Source organism: Lepisosteus oculatus, chromosome 1, assembly GCF_040954835.1.
Source record: "Lepisosteus oculatus isolate fLepOcu1 chromosome 1, fLepOcu1.hap2, whole genome shotgun sequence".
Classification (NCBI taxonomy): Eukaryota; Metazoa; Chordata; class Actinopteri; order Semionotiformes; family Lepisosteidae; genus Lepisosteus; species Lepisosteus oculatus.
In genome coordinates this window covers 32453059-32478403 of record NC_090696.1, presented here as the reverse complement: position 1 = coordinate 32478403, position 25345 = coordinate 32453059, and the positions used below count along the sequence as shown (strand labels likewise).

Sequence of the window (25345 nt, the reverse complement as noted above, 5' to 3'; positions counted from 1 at the left end):
ATACCTTGCTGCAAACAATACATTAATTGCCCATCTATTCTTACTAAGGCTTCTCTGCTTATGCCTCCAGCACCCCCAGTTCTCCCTGATTAAACTGATACAGTTTACTACTACAGTAGCTAATGATATGCATTTGGTACATAATAATTCCTAATACTATTGTTTGGCTTTACAGAGTCTTCTACTCCCCAGCAACAGGCAGGGGTGGCAGAATGTTTAAGAGTTACACTCTCTTGTCCATATTGCACAGGGTAGTTAGATTATCCTAGTGAATGGCAAAACACAGGTGTTAAAAACTGAAAAATGAATAAGGAAAAAGCATCAAAACTAGTGAAAAGGTACCCTAAACACTAAAAAAATGCAGTAAGCAGCAATCTTATTGCAACATCCAAAGCCGATGCAAAGGAAATAAAAATAAAGAACTGGTTGGGACTGGTGTTACTGTAATATTTTCAATTGGATGATTGAAAAAGATGAAGGTCTAAACTAATGGTAGTGTAGGTGTTTCATAGAAGCCCTTCAGATGTTCAGCTTAACTGTACTGATTGTAAGTCCATACAGTCTGATGGCCACAATGACTACAGGAAGAAAAAATTCCATCTCCAAGTATATAAAAACTTAACACTTGAATAAAATATAATTAAAAGAATTTATTTTAAAAAATAAACATTTTATAAAACAAAGAAATGTGCAGTAGTATCTTCCAACCACTCGGTTATGTCCTATGAAACCAGAAAAAGGATAATGGATTCACATGGCTTGGAAATTTCATCCTCGGACGGCCTCCTGTTGTGTCCTGTCTGTTCAGTAATTTAAATTATTTTAAAATGCTGTAACTAATTAAAGAATTTAAAGAATTACCTTTTACTAAATGCGGATATGTGTGAGAATTCTTTGTTTTAATGCACAGTTTGAATTTATTATTGCCGAAAGAAACTTTTTAAAACAAATTGTAACTTTTCTTTACTGTACCATTTACTTTTATGTAACTAGTTTAAACTACTAAATACAAAACTAAAGCTGAAAATTGTTGTTGAAAGCATTACATCTCTAAAGGTAACAAAGGTAGGTAAGGAAAAGAACACAAATGAATGCATAGCAGGAAGTAAGAGAAAGTTAATACTTTCAAACAAAATAATATGTTTAGCTAAATTTTAATGATACATAAAATATTTTCTTGATATCCTAGCCAAACAATATTTTGCTGGTTCTTTGTATCACTGAAAGCTACTGTACACCTGCTAATACCGTTTTAAATATGGAATGCATGATGTCCATTTTTCCTGTATGGTTTAGTTGGCATGAATTGAGGCACTTAATATTGAAAGAGTAGGAATGTATGGAAACATTTCTCAGTTGCGGTGTGTGGATGTGCATGTACTGTATATTGGGGACTTGGCCAAATGAATTGAGAAATTCAATGTTAAAATTTAAAAGGGGGAGCGAGTGATGTGTGGTTTTGAATTTGCCACGTTTCAACATGTTTCATCTCCTGAGCCTCCTGCCCCTGTGCTGACTCTCAAGCCAGCTCTCCAGATGGCCAGGCAAGAAGGGAGACGTGCTGCTCAGGGAATGCCAGGGGAGACCGGCCATGGTGTGCAATCTGCTCCTTGATCTTTTTGCAAGGACAGCATCAGCAGAAGTCAGTGTTTTTCTTAGGATGCTTGTGATTTCTCCGTAAGAGCATAATACATAATGCTTGTTGTACACAATTTTACAAAACATTCATTAAACCGCCCTAGTTTGAATTCAAAAAGGTTCTAAGTAAAAACTGTAAATGTTCTTTCCATGTGTGTTGTGATATTCTACAGATGATGGAATAAGCGGAATTACTTTTTTTTTTTACTTTGTAGCATGAAGGATATGAGACATTTTAGGGACAACTAACTAATGTGTTTGTTTTGAAGGGAGTATCCCAAAAAAAAGTGCTTACAAAAAATCCAGCCTACAGAACACATAGTGACTGCATTTAAGTCTTTTTGATGTTGAAACATTTAGGCAGCCAAACAAACGGACTAAATAATTATTTTGCAGAAATAATTTAATGGGTTGCTTTTTCACAAAGTATTTTCTTAATTTGTTAGTGTCCCACTAGATGTTCAGTAATATTTGTAGTATGCAGTCAAGAAAGTACACCCTCAATTCAGTGGTTTTACTTATGAGGGCATACTGTAAATAACAATTGACTGGTCCTCACCAACTTCTATAATACAAATCCAGCCTCAGATAACAGACAACAAATAACGGATTTCACTATGTCATTATTTATTTAACAAAAGTAAGCCAAAATGCAGAAACCATGTGGGAAAAATTAAGTACACCCTTACTGCTTCCATAGGAATTAAGAAGGTAATTAGCAGCCGCGTGCTGCTAATCAAATGCACTTGATTAGTATATCATCAGGAAGTGTGACCACCTCTATAAAAGTAGAACTTTTGGTGGTTTGGTGGTCTGGAGCATTCAGGTGTGTGTTAAGGAGAAAAGACAACAGCAACTCAGAGAAGCAATTGTTGCTGCTCATCAATCTGGGAAGGGTTATAAGGTCATTTCCAAACAATTTGAAATCCATCATTCTACAGTGAGAAATGAGATTATTTACTAATGGAGAACATTCAAGACAGTTGCCAATCTTCCCAGGAGTGGGCGTCCCAGACAATTCACCCCAAGGTCAGACCGTAAAATGCTCAGAGAAATCGCAAAGAACCAAAGAGCTACATCTAGGGATCTACAGGCCTTGGTTAACATGTTAAATGTTAAAGTTCATGACAGTACGATCAGAAAAATACTGAACAAGTATGGCTTTCAAGGAAGGGTAGCCAGGAGAAAGCCCCTTCTCTCCAAAAAGAATATGGCTGCACAGCTTAGGTTTGTAAAGTTGCATCTGAACAAACCACAAGATTTCTGGAACAATGTCCTTTGGACAGGCGAGACCAAAGAGGAGATGTCTGATCATGCACAGCGCCTTGTGTGGCAAAAACGAAACACAGCATATCACCATAAACGCCTCATACTGTACCAGCCGTCAACCATGGTGGTGGAGGGCTTGTTTTGCAACCACGGGACCTGAGCACCTTGTGGTCATCGAGTTGAACATGAACTCCTCTTTATACCAAAGTATTCCAGAGACAAATGTGAGGACATCTGTCCGACATGTATCAATAATACATACAGTTATGTGAAAAAGAAAGTAAACTTTCTTTTTCACATAACTGTATGTATTATTGACGTAACAATTTTTATGCTTGCAAAGGTAGAATGTTATGCTGGATTGTTTTATTGTAGAAAATGTTAGTCCTGGGTATACATTTTAAAGGTGTGTGGCCCATGTTGTGTGCTAGTATTAAGCTGTCTTTTGTAAAAGTGTTTTCTGACCCATCATGTGAGTGACCTGAAGCCAGTCTTTACATCCCCAGACACATTGCACAAGAAGGCTTTTTTATTCCACAAGTAAGAAAAGTAAATGTTAGGATCTATAGTGAATGAAATAAAAAGGTTCTGTGTATTGAGGCCCTTGGTCAATCTTTCATCACAGTGTCTAATTCAAATACAAATATATATATTTAATTTTGACTTCACAAATCAAGTATCTCATTCACATGGTACATTGTGTTTTATAATCTGAAAAAATGTATTCCCTTTTGTGTATCATTAGAATTTTCTGTTTCATTCAACTGAAACAGTTTCATGTCACTCCAATAAAAGATCTTTTCACATTAATTTAATTTTCTTCTTGGTGTGTTTAAACACTATTTTAATTAGCTGCTATGCACAACAAGACACACTAGGAAGCCACAAAGGTTTTAAGGTTGTAACTGCCGTCCCAGTAGTTAAATGACTTATTCTTTAATCATGGTTTTACCTATTGCCTTCATTCACAAAGACTTAAAGCATCTTAAGTACTTCTAAGTGCTGTTTTGCCAGTAGTAACTTTTATTTATTTCAATTCTCTTTTGGCTTGAAGCTAAATCCGGTACTAGGAAGATCATTAGCTTCTGTCTTACTAGAAAGTGGTATGTCTTCATCTGCTATAATCTGAGCTTTATCAGCTCTATCCTGTGGCTATTTTACACTGATGTAGTTAATATGGCTCACAATTGAGAGGTCATTTTTCATCTCTTGCATATTTGGTTTAGTTTAATGTTCTAAAATTCTATTTTTAAAGGATCTCAACTTCAATCCCATGACCTGGAAGTTGGTTCCAGGCTCACATAAACCTCTATGTTTCCTCTTTTTTTGCTTTTACATGCCCTTCAACTTGACTCCAACTGTTGCTAAATTATTCACTTCCCTTTGTCCAAAATTTTAACTCCCTTCAGCCTAGAAATCAAATATTTTTATTTTGTGTTGCTTCTAGAGCAACAATATCTTTCATCTTTCTCATAACTATTACAACAAACACTGAAGAGTATTACTGAAGAGGTCATCATGATTTTTTTTTTTTGCTCAGAGTCTAGTTCATTGGCATTAGAAAGAGCACCAGTCTTAGAATTCATCACGGAGTTATTCCACTACTGTGCTAATTCTAGTCTAAATCCACTTTGTTTTAATCTTTTTAACAAAATTTCAATACTTCCGCATCTTAAGGTTTATTGGTTAGGGCTTCATATCGCATGTTATCAAATCAAAATCAAAATAATTTGATCTGAAGTTATCTACTTAATTAGTTACATATTCCAAGATGCGTAGTGGATTAGACCAGACGTTTTCATATCACAATCTACTTCTTCTAGAACCATGCTGGCTATTTCATAGAACAAAGTTTTCATTTACTGTAGCTGCTATTCTAATTTAGCTCTATAAATGGTTACCAACTTTAGATTAACATGGTTTTTGCTGTAATTTAGACTCTGAATGAGGCTCTGTCCCCCTTTTTATGAATGAGTGTTGTATTTCCTTGATTTGACAATCAGAAATCACATACCCTGCCATAAAAGTCATTTGAAATATTCCAATGAGTGGTTCATTAGTTACTTACATAATTTTTTTGAATATGTGTAGATAGTGTCTCTTCTAGACAGTTTGCATCTTTATAACCTCACCATTATTCTTTGCTCTCACTATTCGGAAACCTGAAATTTATTTAAAATTTGAGACAAAAATTCAAATGACAATGCTCAAGCTGAGAATTATTTATCTCTGAAAGCTAGCTATTAATTATGCAAGGTGCAGACAATTGCTGGCCCAAGGCAACAGAAGAGCATATACAGTAAGGAATTGAATCATTCCTAAGCCCTCACTAAAAATCACCTACAGTCTAGAAGTCAGAGGCTTTGGCAAGATTTTTATTTTATTTTCCATTCTTTGTATCCCCCTCTTTTTCATATTTTAATAACTCAGTCATTTTGCCTACAAAATGACCTGTGTAGGTTAGGGAGCAGAGTCGTGTAATGTAGCCTCCTACTCACCTCCTAGTGCTGCTGCTGATATGTATTTGTTTAGGAAGATTATTATGACATTATTGCAGTTTGACCAATGCATAGTTCACTTGAGATAATGTACTCCCACCATTTAATGTAGAGGAAGCTTAACTGTTTGCCTTACAAAAAATGTATTATTTATTGCCAAGTTGGAAAAATGCCTTGGTATTAATTTCATATTAATTTTAACCTTTTTTAATATCATGAATACATCATGTATAAATATTAAGATGAAACAGTGTAATTGTGTAATTGTGATTTCCCATAATGTATAGTATTCTGAACATTCTTCAGCATTATTTGATGATATTTTGCAGAGTCCTCTGCAGTACAGTAGCCTAGTATAAGATCCTTAGTGCTTAAGAGAGATATATGCATGCTTTTTAAAGTAATTGTTACATTCTGCATATTTTTACAGTAAAGCAAACACAAATTAAATCAGCGTGTAAAGCAAATTAAATAGCCAGCTTACATTATCTTAGCACCAACAATAAAAAAAACTTGAATGCAGGCACAGTAGCTTGTGTGTTCAGGTAAGATCTAGGGTTGGGTGTTTGGTTACACAACTTAATGAAAGCCTAAGTGACTGACTTAGTTAATAGACTTATAGGAGAAATAGTGCAAAGGTTAGTATTTTCCATGGGAAAAATCCAGGAGGAACAAAAACAAAAGTCTGTGGCAATTTTTTTTAAATTAGCTACACATCATCACCACAATATCCAAGTCATACTACTGTACACAACCTAAGACAAAACAGTATAAAAGTGATTATGTTAAAAATAATCAAGAGAGCAATTGAGACAACAGCAAAACAGACACAAATATAGACGTTTTTCAAGGCTGAAAGCAACAGATAGGTTGAATATGACGACACATGGTTCAGTGCACCTGTGGAGACTGGGGAGGAGCCAATATAGACAGAGTGATGATCAGGAAGTTCAAACCAGCGGTCTTCAGATTGGGCAGTGAGCTGGAAGTCAGGAAATTTCCAGCATTCCAACAGAGAACATTTTACAGAAAATAAAAGAGATGGACAAGTAAGGAGGTCTGTCATATCGGCTGTTGTAAGACTCCTGGGCCTTTCATGAAATAATTCACCCAAAGTATTACAGCACCACAATGAAAGCAGACCCAACACTGCTGCCGACAAGGTTGTGCCACACTTCCAAGATACATTGTACATATTGTGAGCATTGCTTGCACTGGTTCGCAAATTGAGTGCACCATCTGGGACATGGGTCAGAATACAGTATACTAATTGGAATTTTCTTATGGTAAAAAAAATCTAATCATTTCCTGATTCAAGCTGACTACTTTCCAGAATATAGCATTGCTAAGTCATTATTTTAAAAAAGACAACCAAGTGCATTTAAAAAAAAGGGTTCATATGTTCGTAACTGGAGCATCACATGATGCCAGTTTAGAAAACAGCTATTGCCATGAAAGTCCCTTATGTGAGACACCAATATCTGATCTAGAAGTTTGGGTTGGCTAAATAAAAGTAGCACCGTAGGAATTTTGAACTCACTTACCACCCACATTCGTTTAAAACACATTTGTGCCTGTGGCACAGGAGACATTTTGACTTTTAGAATTTATATCAAAGCAGCCCTTCTTAAAATCGATTTCCTTTTCACATTTTATTTTTTTTGGTCACAAATTCTGAATATCTTTAATAATGTTAATTTTTACCCTGCACAATTTCACAATTTAGGAGTGATGAGGACATAAATGCTTTGCAAAACACTCCCTCCCTAATATTAGACAAAATGTGCCCTTTCCTTAGACATTACCACAAAACTACACAGAAACTATCACCTAACATCTAGTGGGAAACTAGAATTATTGATAAAGTAAAACAGTCACAAGAAATATACCTGTAGTGGATATTTTAAATAGCAGGTGTCAACTCTGCTAAAATGTATTTACTTTATTTTGTGCACTACATATGTATATTGACATAAATAGAAAAAAAGTATAGGCACTATATACAGGATATGATTGAAGGGTGTCTGACTGTTAGGTGTTTATAGAATCTATAAATGAAAAGGTGTTATTTAGTGAAGAGCTAATCAGTCTGTAATTTACAGATCATGAATAATTGAGTAAAATCTCAACTGTGATACAAGGTTTAAGATTAATTCCAACCCTTAACCTAGTACATTGCTAGGTTACCTTCTGTGTTGGTACTCATTTTTTAAAAGCTTGTGGACTGAAACAATCAATGTTGCTCAATGTGCTCAGTAATACACTGTATTGCAATTAACTTCAGAACCTCATCTATTGAAGACCACCTTTGATATGGAATCTAGAGCTCTAACCTAATCTCTATACTGCTCTCGCTAAAGGGCAGAAAGACCGTAACATCTTTATATCCTGTGTGATGTCCCTGTCATCACATACTGTATGTTTACTTGCTCAAAGAAATGGCCATGTTTAGAAAGTGCTGGTGGAATTTGATTTTAAATTATTCCTCATAATATTTCTATATTATCCTGATGCATTTAGGCAGCAATGCATTGCTGAGATTGCAAGTGCTTTCCAATTTTCAGCTTTTAGCCACTGAAAATGGTAACCACTGTGCTGTAAATCACACCTCATTTTTCTAATTCACAGCTGTTGTACTCATTGCATCTCTCTGAACCCGGTGTGTAGAAAGAAGCAGAGATTGGTCCTCCAATACTGCACATAAGCAATCTCCAGATTTGGAGTGGTGAGAATTTTTTCATGAGTCAGATCATTTGAATATCTCTCTGCGCTGCCATTTCTGAGCCGGGGGTAACGTTTTTTTTTTGTGTCAGAGCTGAAAATGAGTTTGTAGTCCGCAAAGGTTTTATAACAAATGTGTAGAATACGCAGTTAATTCAGAAAACCTCCTTTCTGAATTACAGAAAGATCTGTGGTCACCCTTCTAACCACAGATCACACTCACAGAACTTCTACAGACCTGCACATTGCATCCAAAAAATACTGCAGCCTGAGTGCTTCATTAGTGGTAGTGAGATTGGATTTGACATGTATTTGCATCAGGTTACATGCATTGGCAATTCCTGCTTCCAGAATCTGATTAGAGGAAGAAATCTATTTCCCAACCCTGACTGCATGGTTTACAATGCTGTATTCCTCATTTCACATAACTAGGACACCAGATGTACAGGACTTCAGCTGCTACAGTATATAAACACAGAGTCGAGCGCAGGTGTCAGATTTGTTGTGTGTTGCACCTAGAGTGTGAAATACTGAATGCATGGATAGGCTCTATACACTATAGCCAAAGTTATAGGTTATTAGGTGTTATCACCATAATATGAAGTAATGTAATTTCTCACCAGTATACTGCACCCAATATTTAAGTTGAACCTGTGTTTGAAGATTGAATTTGCTGCAGTATTTTAACAAAATCATTTCCCTCCTTATTATTTTAAGTCTTCCTAATGTGGTGGCAATAACCATGTGGAGAGCTGACACAGAAGTGAGCGCATAATTTTTCTCCTGTTTTCTGTATTTGAACAGAGTCTATGTATTGACTACTCAGCTGTATTATCATAAGAATGTGTACTACTGTAAATGTCTTTTGGTTACTTTAATTAAAGGAAAGCTCTTTTTGAAAACAGGACCCTCTTTTGCTTAGTGTAGTATTGAAGTGAAGTGTAGGCATAATGTAGCATTTTAAACTCAATAAACTGTATGTTTTTAGGCATTTTGCCATTTTCTTTTTTAATGGTTTACACACAGTATTGATACTGTAAGTGACTCAGTCAGTTTTATTGTAATCTGCCTTGTGGCATTGTAACTTGTATGTAATTATTTATACAGTAGCTGTCTATAATGAACTTTCTTTTTATAATGGATGCATGTTATTTACCTCGGTTTTCTTTTTTAAATCATATATATTCTTCATTAGCTACAGCTAGTACAGTGGTGCCCGTTAATCCAGCACCCTTAAATCCTCTTATGTTTGTTTTATTCTTTTAATTTGCATTCACCTTAAAACCATAATAAGTATGGCTCTTGTTTTAGCATTTGACATGCTATATCCAGTCTTTATTAGTCAACCTAATCGTGGAAATGCAATATACTGTATGGTATGGGAGCTTGATATTTTAAAATTGACATTAAAATGCTTGTCATTAGGATTCTGTGATGATGTTTTTCTGAAATAAGATTCTCTCAGTCTAATGTTAAGGACAGTGGCTGTTTTTATCTTCTCCTTGTATATAGGTATTATGGATTCACTTGATAATGGGCAGCATAGTCTATTGCGTCTGTCCTTCTGTGGAATGAGCTGTCCCTGATGCACATCATCTTCACACCTGACTACAGCCAAACTGAAGTCAGAAATCCAGCTAAAACAGAATAAAGATTGCTGACATTCATTTAATGCCTTTTGTGTTTTTTAAAATAATTTCACAGAACTGAAGATTGGTGTTACTGCTGAAAAAATCATTCTTTTTCTAAAGTATATGTCTTTTTCTTCATTTATTGTTTTTGTGTAGCTATGCCTGTACTGCATAGTCAGTCCATCCCATAGCCTTTGTAATGTCATCTTAGAAACACACTCCTATAATTCACATTCAGCTGTGGTTTGATTCTGAAATCTAGAATACAGTCATATCCTATTTGATAAATTCAGTTTTTTCTTGTTTTTGGAGTTGTACATTTTCGGGTCTTTTTATTAATAATATGTATGAATTATTGTGTAAGCACAACTGAGTTGTCCATTTAATTGCAATTGCAGCTTAAATATAAAGCTTTTAAATGTTGGATTGTAGTCAATGTGTAAATTAAAGTTAACTAGTAACTGTTTTAGTACAGAAATGCCTAGCCGTGTTGTTGGAGGCAAAAACCCTGCAAACCCTGTCTTACTGTCTAAGTAGGTCAAAACTACCAATACCACCATCACTATCATCATCATCATTATTATTATTAACAACTGCACTTGCATCTTTGCAAATATTATTTTTTTATGATCTGCTGTTGGCTGACTATAAGGTATGGGCCGCATTACTAGGATCTTTGGAATCTCTGTAGTTTTATATTTTTTCAGTCAAAAAGTAAAAAGTGATATATTGGTAGTTTTAAAAAATAAAAAATAAAAGCTTATCAAAACTTGACATATTTGAGTCTGTAGATGAGAGAAATGTAGCTGTGTACTTGCTATACAAGGGTTTTTCCTGTTTTTCTGTCTTCAGTGAAAAGCTTATGAAATTTCTTTTGTTAACTGAGCCAGTGACAGACAGTTTCCATGCCAATGAGCAATGTTTCCATGGAGATGGTCAGCTGCTAGAGTGTATTTACTTGGCTGCTTGTGTATGAGCACATTAAGGTGTGCAGACATTATTTCTATACATTGTTTTCTACCACTCTAGAAATTATCAAAATAATAGCCATGGCGGTCAAAAACTTTTTTTTAATCTGGCTAGATTTTAAACTTCAGTTGCCTTATATAGCCAGAAATGGAACAGAACATTTCACAATAATATCCTGAAATTATATATTATTTTTTTTTAAAAACCATTCTGTAGATTAAATTAAGACACCTTTCTACTCCTTTATTCCATCTACGATAAGCAAGAAATCTGTGAAGTAAGATTCAGATAATTAAAAAGTTTTTGTTCATTAATTTTTAAAATGTTTGTTCAGTAAATGTGTTCACAAATGGCTTTCAAAAAGCACTTCAATTTTATCATTTAGAAATTGGAGTATTCCAGATGATGTGCACAAGGAGCATAAAAACATCTACTGATCTATTAAATAGTCAGTGAAAATGATCTTATTTGTTTGCTAGTAACCTTTTGTTGCAACGACTTAGCCAAGTTGTTTCCTGAAATCTTCTTGTGGATCAACATTCCCAGCATGCTCTGGCAGTTTGTTCTGTACGCCCACATCTCTTTGTGTGAAAAAGTGGCTCCTGTTTTCAGTCCTCAATGTACTTGAATTTAATTACTATGTATCCTCTGGTATTTTGTGTCTCTACTGTATTTGAAATAGAGGTTGGTGTTGGTGAATACTGTTAGGATTTTGAATAGCTCAGTCAAATCTTCCTGAGATATTTTTTCCACACAAACATACATACACTCACATACAGATTGAAAGGTGCATGATCCGAGCATGAAGTAAATGGGTACTGTATATATTCTTCCCGTGATGTATAGGTCATAGTACACTACAGATAAAGTTCTTTAAATATGAGCTCAATGTGGGTTGCTCTTTATTATATATATAAGGTTAATTGGTTGCAGAAGAGTTTGGCAACAAAATTCATTGTGCTATATTTATATTTGAACTGATTAGTATAGGTGGCAAGGTGGCACAGCGGTTAGCATTGCAATTCCAGACCTGGGGTGCAGTCTATGTGGTTTGTATGTTCTTCCCGTGTTTGCATAGATTTCCTCTGGGTAATCAAGATTCTTCCCACAATCCAAAAAAATACTGCTAGGCTAATTGACGTCTGGAAACATTGACCATAGTGTGTGCCGGTTAGTATACGGTTAGTATAATTTCTATTTTAAACAGCCAATAAGATTTATTACTTAAAAATTCTCTATCGTAGTTAATTTACATTTAACATTTTCTATTGGCCTTTTTATTTTGGATTATGAACAGTAAAGACTAATTTTAAATATATTTTAAACATGTTGCAGTCACTATACCCATTATTTTTTTTCACATTTGCTGTGTCTTATGTGCCATAATAAAGAATAGAAGAGACGAATGTATCATTTGTACTCAAAGCACTGTAAAGGCATTCGAGCAGCTGTCTACTGGCAAACAAGACAAAAACAAACAACAAAAAGGCCATTCCTGCCATTTTAACATTATATCATGTCTCTAAAAAGATTATGAATGTGTAAACATGGTAAAATCAAAATTATGATCCATCTGCTTCCACAAATCATTGGAGATGTTTTTTTTTCAGTAGGGACTCACAACCGCAAGTACTAGCCACCAATAAATTATTTTTCAAAAGTCTATTGAGAGACCTTAATTATAAGTCCTTATATCTGTCATATTTCCCAAGATACCTTTAAAATACCAATCATCTCTACAATCGTAGATGCAGTAATGTGTAGAAATATTTTCAAATCATGGTCAGAAAAGGCTGCTCTTTTTTAACTGCAGCATGATATTTTTATTTCTTAATTGCATAGTCCTTCAAAAGAACAAAAAGGGCAATTGTGACATTGTAATCCTTGCTATGAATATGTATTGGCCACATACAATACAATGTAGTGGATGCTGTAACCTATTCAAGTATAATAGTCTAAAACAGAATAGTTTTTTCCCATTATTTCTCAAAGATTGTGTATGTTTTCCTCTCAATTTAAAAATGTCCTCTCCCCACCCTGTGTGTAATAGACTTGAGGTATTAAAGAAGATCAATTTAAGTTTATTTATTCACAAGAAACCACTAGAGAGCTGTGCTTGAATCCAGGCAAAACCCATGTGACTGAAAGTCATTCCAGACTGACATATGCAAGGGTCAGAATGGTTTCAGGTAATGTAAGCCCGCTCCCCAGAGTTGACTTGTAATTGGTAGAACTTTAGAAGCCTCAGCTCTGAGCTCAAGGAGAGAGGAAATATTTCAGGCAAGCATGAGTACTGTGTCCCTTAATTTGAAGACGCAAGAAAAGTAACCGATCATTCTCAAAGCAGGGAAGGGAGAATTTTATATTGAATTCAAGTAACGGTGAATCCTATTCAATCCGATTGACACGAATGAGAAATTATTAAATGAATGAGATTATCATCAGGATTATTATTTTCCTTTGCCTTTGCAGATCGGTCTCATTAACCTCGGTAATGTTCAAGTGAGGTCTTTGAAGAGAAAAAAAAGTCTCAAACAAAATAATAGCAAGGGGTCGTGGATGTTATATCAGTATTATTACTACAGTATTGCCATATGCTAGATGGGCATAATGGCCTCCTCTCATTTATACCACTTTTCATGCCATTTCTTATTAATGTACATTTACTCTGTTATCAGAACCATAGATGTGATTTTTCTTTTTTTCTTTATGTGTCCTTCTCTGAGTTGGTCTGTTATCTACAACAAATCCATTTTGAAATCTAAACTTACTGGAAAATGTTATTTTCATACTGGGATATTACAAACACAAAAATGAAATGAAGAAAAATTTCAAAGTATGATTGACAAATTTTCAATTACACTGAGTAATTTAATTCTGGGTTGTTTTATTCCAAAAAGTAAAAGAACAAAGGTTACATCTCCTTGGATTTTTTAATTTCAAAGTGGCTTGTTTATTCTATAATGAAGTACAGAATGACATAATAGTTTTAAATCCCAGAGTAACTTAAAAAAATATTTACATTGAGAGAAAGCTACACAAGAGTAATGTTATCTTTATCATTTCAAGCTCATGAAATATATGTATGGGGCCAGGTATCGATAATCACTCATTCTAAAATGCTAAATCTATGCAAACAAAAATGTAAGTGAAATATAATAAGTAATATTACCATGTAGATATATAAGATAATATCTTAATTGTTTGTGTTGATGCAATTATTTGGTAATTTGTCTTTTAAAATCTAAACACTTGTAGAAACTGAAATAGCTTATATATTTACTGTAGTTTCATTGCTAACAGTCCAGTTACTATATTAAAAATGATAAATGTCGAGATATTGCAAGAGAATGAATATATCACAAAATCAGACGATAGACTCAAATGCATGTAGATTGTACAGACTAATGAAACATTGATTTTCATTGTTTACAATTAAAAGTATATGTAAGGAGTTGTATGTGTTGTATGCTGAATATATATGTGTAAATAAAATATTGCAGATATTAAAACAAGTAATAAATAGACTGATAATAACAATGAAGGAAAACACTGTAGATGAAATAGAAACTATAGACGAAATAGAAACACTTGGACTTTTTGCTGAGTCAGAACAAAGCTAAATTATAGCACTTTCCAACTCTTTATTATCAGATGCAAGAAAGAAAGAATGAGTTAAAATTTAATGTTCAAGGAAATGCAGGCCAGATGGGATTGCATCTGAAGAAACTAAATTATGATAATGCATGGTTGGCTAATTTGAGTGTGCTGCTGGAAGTGGAAGGGTAGCAGCTATGTTATAAAGTGACTGATTTTAATGGGCTTGAAGGCTAGGAGCACTGAGAATGTGATAGTGCCCTCGAAGGCAAGTTACATAAAGAATTTAAAAGGACAAAGTGAAGCAAAATATTAATGCCTAACACCCATATAACCATGTTTAAATTGTTTATAAGGTCAATCACTGAAGAATATAACCTTTAAAAAATGTAAACTAAGATGATGTACAGTAAGTATTTAGATTCACTTCAATCTGAAAGAGCTTTGCAAAGGAGCGGACCAGAGGGATGCAAAAAGTATTGCCTCCTAAATGACCCCTTTATGCCTTTCTAAACATTCAAAATTGGTGTGAATTTCTGTATTTTTGTTTGCTTCTAAAGAGTGCTCGGATGTAAAATTAGGGATGTTAAATACCATTTTGCCATTTTTTATTGCTTTACGAGAGTTATGTTGCTTGCAAAGTTATACAACTTAGAAATAAGAAATTCAACTTGGAATTCAAAATTCAAGTAAAATACCCAAAAATGATTCGAGGAACATAGTGACATTTAATATTAGCTGTATAAAAATTAAAGGACTACTAGGCAAAGAATACAGATTATTTATACTGAGGTAATCTTAGGAAAAAAATCCCAACAATAGCTGCTGTAGGATCCCAAGACCTCCTGCAACTTAATTATTGTCTAAAGAAGAAGCCACATGATAATACACACAAAAATGTTGCTTGTGAGGGTTCAATAAGTAATGGTATCTGAGCACAGGGTGAGTTCTGTGATCAGCCTTCTCATTCTTAGTGAGTCCTCCCCGCACTTAACCCAACCAAACAGTAATCTTGCATTGAGTGTCTATAATCAATTTAGTTGGCTGAACGCCTTTGAAATAGGTCCTACTGACAGTCCACTATAGCACCATCTCACTGTGCATTTCAACAGGACTCCCCATCACTCTACCTACCTTAAATGGTGACTGACCCTTTATTTCAGAATAGGGGAAGCATTCCCCAGAAATTTAAATTAAGTTAAAGCAGCAAGGAAACCCTCTCCCTCTCCAGACAACCTTTGCTAGGGCACAATTTGTTAGTTTTGGGGGTGCCCTTTAATGAACACCAGGGCTCTTCTCTTAGTCACTGAAACAACCCAACTAAGACATTTTAGGTGACCATCCAAGTAAATGGAAGGAAAATTCAAGTTCTTGTGGACCTGGCCAGTGCAGTGATCCTGATTGGAGAGATCTTGCTACTTAACTAACGGGCTTTACCAGCAGTCAATGGAAGTAAACCATGGCCAGGTAGATCTTCTGGATTAAGCCCAGTAGATTTAGTGAGGGGGTGATAACTATTGTACGTCACTCCATGATGATTAGACAACTTTCCAGACTTCCAATCCTTGTTGGAAACCTCATGCGCAAAAGAGAGAAATGGCCCAGAACCTGATCATTCCTTTAAAACTCAGGGTCTTTGTAATAGCTACCTTGAAATCCAGGAGTTAGTGGTGCCAGCCAAATAACTTTGGAGCTCCCAGTAAACTATAGTCAGGACCAAAGGAAAACAGGCCAAAACAGAGGAAGTGTGCACTAAAACAGAGAAACAGTGTGACACTATACACTTAAGCAGCTTTTTCCATGAATCCTGGAAAGCAGAGAAAGCTGGACGCTCAGTCTCACTCAACCTACCAGTCTGGCAAGAACTGTAAGAGGACTGGGAGAGTGACTCCTCGCTTGAAACCTCAAGCGACCAACTTGAGGATCTCACTTTGAGATATATTAGGGCTCAGGTTATAAATAAGATGCCAGTTGATGGGTTTAGGAAAATGTACCATCTCTTTCTTAATGAATATTGACTTTCTGTATGCAATTAATGGTGGGGAAGGCTACCAACTTGTAGATCCCCAGAAACATGAAAATATCGTGATACAACAGGTCCATAGCTACCTGTTTGGAGAGTGCTTAAGGGAGATAAGAAACAGGGTAGAGTAATACAGCTGTGTTTGTACATATGAGAATGTAATCTCACCTGGCTAGACCCAAACCTGTGTGCACATAGATTTAGGCAGTTCCCTGCCAAAGACATCCAGAGGCCACAATCACATCCTCATAGTCCTTAATCATACCATCCAATGTCGTGCAACCTGTACCCCCAGAAACCAGTAGAACCCAAGTTAACCAGCCAGATTGGAAAAAGAATGAGCAGTTCCATCACATCAACCTGCTGGAAGTCTGGAGAGCATTGAACAGGCAATGCCTCTGCTCATATTTAAACATCTGCTCATCACAGCTGAGTCTTGTGTCACTCGCACAATGTGTAAACTCATGATGACCTTGCACAAAGAGCAAACCACTACTAGAATTGTCTCGGATTTGATCAGTACTGTTGAACTTAAATGTATGGTTACATTCCCAACCATTCAATTGTAAATTATTTGTTTTGTTTAAAGATTTCCTTTTTTTATCATACAAGAACGTCAAATTTTTCCATTAGCCTATTGTGTTTAGATTTAATCCAGCCCTTGAACACATCAGTATTTATGCTCTTTATTGTAAGCATTTTGAGTAAAATAAGATTTCCAGTATGTACATTTATTTATACAAATAAGATTTTAAAATTATAGTGTGATGCGGTACAAAATTAAGCAATATAACCAGAACAGGACAACACAGAACAACACTACAGATTATATGACCATAAAAGCAACTCCTATGAATTAAATTTCATTGACAAAATTAATAATATATTAGCTGAAACAACAGTTACATTAAATATTGAGTAGTCTTATGCTTGATCCATTTTGCCTAGAGATACACTGTCCCACCATTCAGGCCATGCATGACATAAAAGGCCTTCACTGCTCCTTTTCAATCTGAAAAAGAAGATACCTTTTTTATCTGGCAGACCCAAATAGAAATAAATAATTCATCAGTTTTTCAAGAGTCTTCAATTTTTTTTTTCATTTTTGTTATCCAGACAAATTAGCGATTTTTCAGAAAATCATAATTAGCCTTTATACAGTGCCTTGCGAAAGTATTCGGCCCCCTTGAACTTTTCAACCTTTTGCCACATTTCAGGCTTCAAACATAAAGATATAATTTTTTTATTTTATGTGAAGAATCACCATAAAAGTGGGACACAATTGTGAAGTGGAACGAAATCTATTGGAATTTTGAAACTTTTTTAACTAATAAAAAAATGAAAAGTGGGGCGTGCAAAATTATTCGGCCCCCTTGCGTTAATACTTTGTAGAGCCACCTTTTGCTGCGATTACAGCTGCAAGTCGCTTGGGGTATGTCTCTATCAGTTTTGCACATCGAGAGACTGAAATTCTTGCCCATTCTTCCTTGCAAAACAGCTCGAGCTCAGTGAGGTTGGATGGAGAGCGTTTGTGAACAGCAGTTTTCAGCTCTTTCCACAGATTCTCGATTGGATTCAGGTCTGGACTTTGACTTGGCCATTCAAACACCTGGATACGTTTATTTGTGAACCATTCCTTTGTAGATTTTGCTGTATGTTTGGGATCATTGTCTTGTTGGAAGATAAATCTCCGTCCCAGTTTCAGGTCTTTTGCAGACTCCAACAGGTTTTCATCCAGAATGGTCCTGTATTTGGCTGCATCCATCTTCCCCTCAATTTTAACCATCTTCCCTGTCCCTGCTGAAGAAAAGCAGGCCCAAACCATGATGCTGCCACCACCATGTTTGACAGTGGGGATGGTGTGTTGAGGGTGATGAGCTGTGTTGCTTTTACGCCAAACATATCGTTTTGCATTGTGGCCAAAAAGTTCGATTTTGGTTTCATCTGACCAGAGCACCTTCTTCCACATGTTTGGGGTGTCTCCCAGGTGGCTTGTGGCAAACTTTAGACGAGACTTTTTATGGATATCTTTGAGAAATGGCTTTCTTCTTGCCACTCTTCCATAAAGGCCAGATTTGTGCAGTGTAAGACTGATTGTTGTCCTATGGACAGACTCTCCCACCTCAGCTGTAGTTCTCTGCAGTTCATCCAGAGTGACCATGGGCCTCTTGGCTGCATCTCTGATCAGTCTTCTCCTTGTCTGAGCTGAAAGTTTAGAGGGACGGCCAGGTCTTGGTAGATTTGCAGTGGTCTGATACTCCTTCCATTTCAAGATGATCGCTTGCACAGTGCTCCTTGGGATGTTTGAAGCTTGGGAAATCTTTTTGTATCCAAATCCGGCTTTAAACTTCTCCACAACAGTATTACGGACCTGCCTGGTGTGTTCCTTGGTCTTCATGATGCTCTCTGCGCTTTCAACAGAACCTTGAGACTATCACAGAGCAGGTGCATTTATACAGAGACTTGATTACACACAGGTGGATTCTATTTATCACCATCAGTCATTTAGGACAACATTGGATCATTCAGAGATCCTCGCTGAATTTCTGGAGTGAGTTTGCTGCACTGAAAGTAAAGGGGCCGAATAATTTTGCACGCCCCACTTTTCATTTTTTTATTAAAGTTCAAGGGGGCCGAATACTTTCGCAAGGCACTGTATGTTATAGTAGGTGCTAAACGTGTTTTTTGCTTTATATCTATATTGTTTTTCAACTAGTGTTACAAAACATTTTCTGATTTAAAAACCTAAGAAATGAGAGAGTTGTAACATTGAGTAAGTCTCTAAATAAATAAGCCTTGTTCGGATCAAAACCTGGAATTGACAACCATGTCTTATTAGTAATGCGTTGACTGAAATATTGAGTATCTTCTACCCTGTGTGAATCTGCTAATATAATATTGCAAAAATGGTGTTGAATCAAAGTAATATATTTATGTGCACTCCAATTTAAATGTATGTAAGACAGTGGCATGCAAAGTATGGATAGTGTCTAGGAGCCTAGTTATAACCTAGCAGCGATAGATGGGTTTGGAAGAAACCATGTATCACTCCTAATCTGGCTTTTACATTCTCTGGACAGGACTTCAATGGGCCTTTTTTTAAATAATTGTGACAAAAAAACAAACCTTTTTTTAAAGATAGGCCAGCAAGTAAAGTCTACTGAGAAATCATGGCACAACTCTGCCCTAGTGGCTAATTAAATTTTCATTTTAAATTTTCTGTAAATGTTTTGAGCACATAATATTCTTTATTAAAGGCAAAATATTTTTAATTAGTACAGAGACCCTGGGATGGTGGTATTCTAGTCTTTTAGATTATCACAGTAACAGTAATTTTGTAACAATTTTGTGATTGTTTTCACTGTCTCTGTGTAAGGAGAATGGCAGAAGCACAGCTTTTTCCTTTTTTTGGCCTTTTGCACTTCATTAAAATATTCTGCTTCACTGCACTGGAGTTAGCTTTCACTGTGGATAGGGAGAAAGAAGCAGAGTTGAATTTGGGGTATATATTTCTTAAAAAACACTTTCAGTACCAGACTTCCAAGTAGATAACTGTTGAAAAACTATGGTTAACCAAGAGTTGGACACCAGGGAGCATCATTCTTGCTTTTTTCTCACATAAAGATTTTAATTTGAACAAGAGCGTGAATAAAATTATTTTTGTGGTTTTAAACTAGTCCAAACTAAACCAAGTTGTTGTTCGTACTTATGCATACTTATGGGGCTTTTAATATAACCAGTAAACTGTAGTAAAACACTATTATAAATTGTTTGGGGTAGTGTTTGGAGTGTACAAAAAAGCACCTGAAAAACACCAGTTTTGCAGTCGAGCTTTAAAAGCACTTAAATAAATATTCCAATATAGTTGGAATGTTAGCACAGTGGTAAACGTTGCCGTCTCAAAGCACAGGGGCCCTGGGTTCAATTCCTGGGCTGATATGTGCATGGAGTTTGTATATTCTCTCGTTCTTGTGGGTTTCCTCCAGGTGCTCTGGTTTCCTCCCAAAGTCCAAAGATACAGTATACTGGTAGGTGAATTGACTTCTAAAAAATTGGCCCTGGTGTGAGTGTTTGTGTTTGTGTCTGTGTGTCTGCCTTGCAATGGACTGGTGTCCCAACCAGGATTCATCCTGCCTTGTGCCCATTGCTTGCCAGGATAGGCTTTGGCTTCCCTGCAACCCTAAAATGGAAGCAGCTGTTAGAAAATGGATGGATGGATATTTTACAATGCAAAAAAATTATTCTAAATGTCTACCAGGAGAATACGCCATTGATCAGATGGAAGTCTGGTTTACAAAGGATTATATGCCTTCAACTAGTACTTGCCAGCCATTTAAAGAGAGGAAACAAATAATATGAAGTGATAATGAATCTAAGAGACCTACAAAAAAATGGCAAATGAAAAAAAAACTAGACAGCTAAACTCATTATACTGTTTGCATTGCGATATTATACACCTGTTCATTAGAAGAAAGTCATTTGTCCTGGTGAAGGTTCACTTTAACTCTAAATCCAACCTAGAAGCATAAAGTAGGTGAGCTGTGAGCACATGATTCCTCTTGCCCCGCATAGCATGTCCTTCCTTTGCACGGCACATCAGGGTATTAGCATGAAGGAAAGGGAAAATGTTTCTACAGTTCATGGCAGTGGTGCTGTTATAATATCGTTTTTTCATGGTAAACAGTATTTAGTGTAAAAACATGTAAGACTAGTACCAGGTACAGTATATACTTCTGCAACTACAAAACCAAGCTTTAAGAAAAAATGAACATTTCTTCTACCTGTGATTTTTTTTGTAAAAAAAAAGTTTTCAGCATACCTTTGATGTTCATAAAATCACCTAAATTAATTTTCATTGCAATATATTATAATATATTTTAGTAATAAGTGTTTTGTGTGTTCTTTCAAATCTAAATGTTTAAAGGTCTATCGTGACGGAAATAGAGATTGTGTTAAACATCAGAATACTTTATCAGAATGGACAAAACTTAAGTAAAAGCATCTGATTTCTTGCACAGATGCAAGATATGACAAGGGACAAGGTATTGGTTTCACTTCATACTTTCCAGTTTTCTTGTTTTAGCTCTGGGTCACATCATAAGTAAAACAAGCCTGGAGTTCTGATTTAGTGTTTGTGTTCCGTTGGTCAGTACAACTGAATGCTATTAGCTGTGAATATCAGCATTGTTGTGCGCTAGCAAAGTTAAAAGACACGCAGAGTGTTGAGATGAGTGTACAACACTCGAAATGTTCGTTCTGGGGCTAAAACTCCTTTAAAAATGATTTCATAGCAATTCATGCAAAACATTGGATATCCATTCTATTCAAGTGTGCAATTGACTGCCGCTCATAAAAGCAATAACATTGCAATAACATTGCCATCATTTTTCCCTTTTCTTCTAGTTTGCGGGGATATTCATGGGCAGTTCTTTGACTTAATGAAGCTCTTCGAGGTGGGAGGCTCTCCAGCCAGCACACGTTATCTTTTTTTAGGGGATTATGTGGACAGAGGATATTTCAGTATTGAAGTAAGTTTTTTTTTTTACTTTTTAAAAAAAGTCTTGAACCCCAACATGCACTATGAATTTTCATTATTCAAAGTATATAGACCTTGTCTGGTTCAGTGAAGTTTAGGTGCAGAGTCAAAAATGTTGTTAGGAAACTTATTTTCTAAAAAGAGATGACCCACTTTTGAATGATTGGTTCTTTGACGTGATTCAGTCACTCCTCTTCAATATACAATTTGACAATATACAAGTTGAGTATTCCCTCATTACCTAAAAGACTAACAAAAATAGAAATTGTGACTATTTGATTGCAGTTTTGTTTGGCTTTGAGTTTAATAACAATATTTCCTTTAAAAATTTTTAATCTGACTTAAGAACTATACTACAGAATTATCTTATCATAGTTGGTTATTTAAAGGACTTGAACTTTGTCTCCTTAAAAGTTATTTAGTTAATATTGTTTTTTTTTTCTTGTTTGTTGATTTATTAACTTTTTTGTAATTACGGCATGAAAATATGCCAAACGTTTGGATTTAGACAGATGTGTAAAACTTAAAATGAATATTAGTGTGAACAAGTAGCTGCTTTGCTGGTTAATTACCTTTTTATAACTGTCTTTGTCTTTTTCCTTTCAGTGTGTGCTGTACTTATGGGCCTTAAAAATTCTTTATCCCAAAACACTGTTTTTGCTTCGTGGGAACCATGAATGTAGACATTTAACAGAGTATTTCACATTTAAGCAAGAATGTAAGTATCATTTAGAATTAATTGGAGCACATTTCAAAAATATAAAACATAATCATATTAAAAACAATGTCATATATCTTTGTTAAACTATAGGTCTGCATGATTGTAATGTTCAAATAAAAAATAATTTTGGAAAACAGAGCAGCAGTTTACTTTAAGGTAAAAATAGAGCTTTTATGTAGAATATTTTTTTGTTGTTGTAAAAGACTGTGTTATGTCCCAGTGTGTGTTCTGTGTGTGGTCTGTGTGTGTTGTTTTTTGTTATGTTCCACACTGCTGACCTTTAATTTTTCTCCCTTCCCCATTGGCCCACCATTACGCCACTGTTCTGTATGACGTCATATTCAATCAGCCTCTCTGCCAATCAGACTGCATCTTATTCACTATATAACATGCAGGTTTTCAGGAAAAAGAGGCCTTTCGTTTGACTTCGGTCCCGTTTGGTTTTGCTTTGTTTCATTTCGCTTTGGTTATCGCTTCATTTAGCTTTTGCTTCAGCTTTGTTGGTTTGTTGTTTTGCTTTGTGTGTGTGTATTTTCGTAAAGCTTCTGCTTTGTTGTTTTGTTGGTTTCTGTTAGTTTCTTTGTACTTTTGTTTGTTTGTGTTTATCCTTGTTTTGCCATTACCTTGCCCTAACGTGTTACTTGTTCAACCTTTGTGTTCTTTTGTACCCTGTTCCTGTTGATTACTCTTGTTTAGGTTGTTGGGTACATTCTACACACTTAGTTGATTTTGTATTAGTAACACTAGTTTAGTACGGGTGAGTGCCGTTTGTCTTGTATGGTTTTGGGAAGTCAGTGAAGGTTAGCTAGGGTGTAGAAGACTCGAACAACATGTGTTTCGGGTTTTCTTTTGTAGTCAGGTTAGCTTTCCCTCACCTTCATAGCCAGCTCCATTTTGTTTGTTATTTTGTTTTCTTTGGCACCACTCTAGTTCCTTACCCTGTGTGTTATCGTGTCTTACAAGCCACTTATTCAATTTAAAACTTTTGCACCCACTTTTGTTATCACGCTTCCTAGTCCCTCACCAGAACCCACCTGCTTCCAAAAGAATTATCCTAAATGTTACACCCCTGTACCCCTAGACACTTGGGGTCGTAACAGACTGTCACAAGCCTTTTACTTTAAAAAATACTGTAACATTGTGTTACAACCCCACGTGTCTAGGTGTAAAGGGGTGTAACATTTAGGATAATTTTTGGATGCAGGTGGGTTCTGGTGAGGGGCTAGGAAGCATGATAAGTGTTAGTGCAAAAGTGATTATTTTAAGGTGAACAGGTGACTGGTACGTAATATAGGACACAATAACACACAGGGAGAGGGAACAAGAGTGGAGCCAAAGAAAAGAAAATAAACAAAATGGAGCTGGCTACGAAAGTGAGGGAAAGCTGACCTAACTACAAAAGAAAACCCGAAACAAGTCTTCAAACTCTCTAACTAACCTTCACTGACTACCCAAAACCATACAAGATAAACGGCACTTACCCGTCCTAAACTAGTGTTACTAATACAGAGATCAGCTACTTGTGCAGAATGTACCTAACATTAACCCTATACACAAAAGCTCATATAAATACACAAGTGAACAAGGAATACAAATAAGGGGATAACGAGAGTAGACAATGGGAACAGGGTACAAAAGAACACAGAGGTTGATATATACATGTATATATACATGTTAGGGCAAGGTCATGGCAAAATAAACAATAAACACATACAAACAAAAGTACGAGAAAAACACCAACCAACAAAGGCAGAAGCTGTACAAAAACACACACAAACGAAACCGAAGCTAAGCCAAGCGGGACCAAAGTCAAACGAAAGGTCCCTTCATTCAGTAAACCTCTTACTTATATACTAAATAAGCTACACTCTGATTGGCTGAGAAGATGGCATGGACACATGGACCACATACTGGGATGTAATGCGTTGTATAAATTAGATTCGCCGAAGAGTTTTATGTTGCATAGTGCAAATACAGTATGCATCCATTTTTTTATTTCATGGGGGAGCTAATTTGAACATCAATTCCAAATTGTGTTTGTATTGTACTTCTCCAATTGTATTTGTATTCCAATTTGTATTACAACCAACAGCATTCCACCAGTATTGAGACCAGATATTCTGTACTGTTTCTTTCTGAGGAGGTGTTTTGTCATATCAACATCATTACACCCAGGTAGTACTCATTACATAGTATTGAGCATCTTTAAATCCATCAAAATTTTTATTGACCATTTTAGTTCACTCAGCATTCTCATTCCAGTTTTCATAACAAACCACCAGCAGGTTAGATTGCTCATTTGTGATTTTTTTCTTAATCTGAAATTGCTTGAAATTCTACTTTCAGTCCCATACTTCCTGTAATGTTCCAAGTAATGTTGTATTAAATATATTTTTAATACTGACATAATAGTTATAGAAAAAGTTGATCTGTAGTAAAGGGTATATAGTATGTCTAATTGTAAAAAGTTTGTTTAATTTACCAAATATATTCCATTAGAATTCGAAAATCATTTTAGAGATAACAAATTGTTTATTGCTCTATAATACCATATATTTGCAATGCTAATATGTTTCTGTGAACATTGACATCTTCCTTTAATTTAAATTTGACCCCTTCCTCCTAATGCTTTTCCAATAGTATTAACTATGTGACCCTGTTTAATCTGTGTCAGAAATGTCAGAGGTTAGTGATTTGTGATTGGAATCTACAGTCACAACCTACACGACCCTGCACTTAGTT

At 35.6% G+C, this 25345-nt stretch overlaps 1 protein-coding gene across 5 annotated transcripts in view; it reads left to right on the top strand.

Annotated features, from left to right (window-relative positions):
• LOC102688566 (protein phosphatase 3 catalytic subunit alpha) overlaps positions 1 to 25345 on the top strand; it is a 166405-nt gene that overhangs the window by 94864 nt on the left and 46196 nt on the right. For all 5 annotated transcript variants that reach the window (XM_069189313.1, XM_069189331.1, XM_069189316.1 and 2 more), the window contains exons 3-4: positions 21750 to 21874; positions 22489 to 22600. In XM_069189313.1, coding sequence (XP_069045414.1) covers positions 21750 to 21874; positions 22489 to 22600 — 237 coding nt within the window. The remainder of the gene's footprint in view (positions 1 to 21749; positions 21875 to 22488; positions 22601 to 25345) is intronic.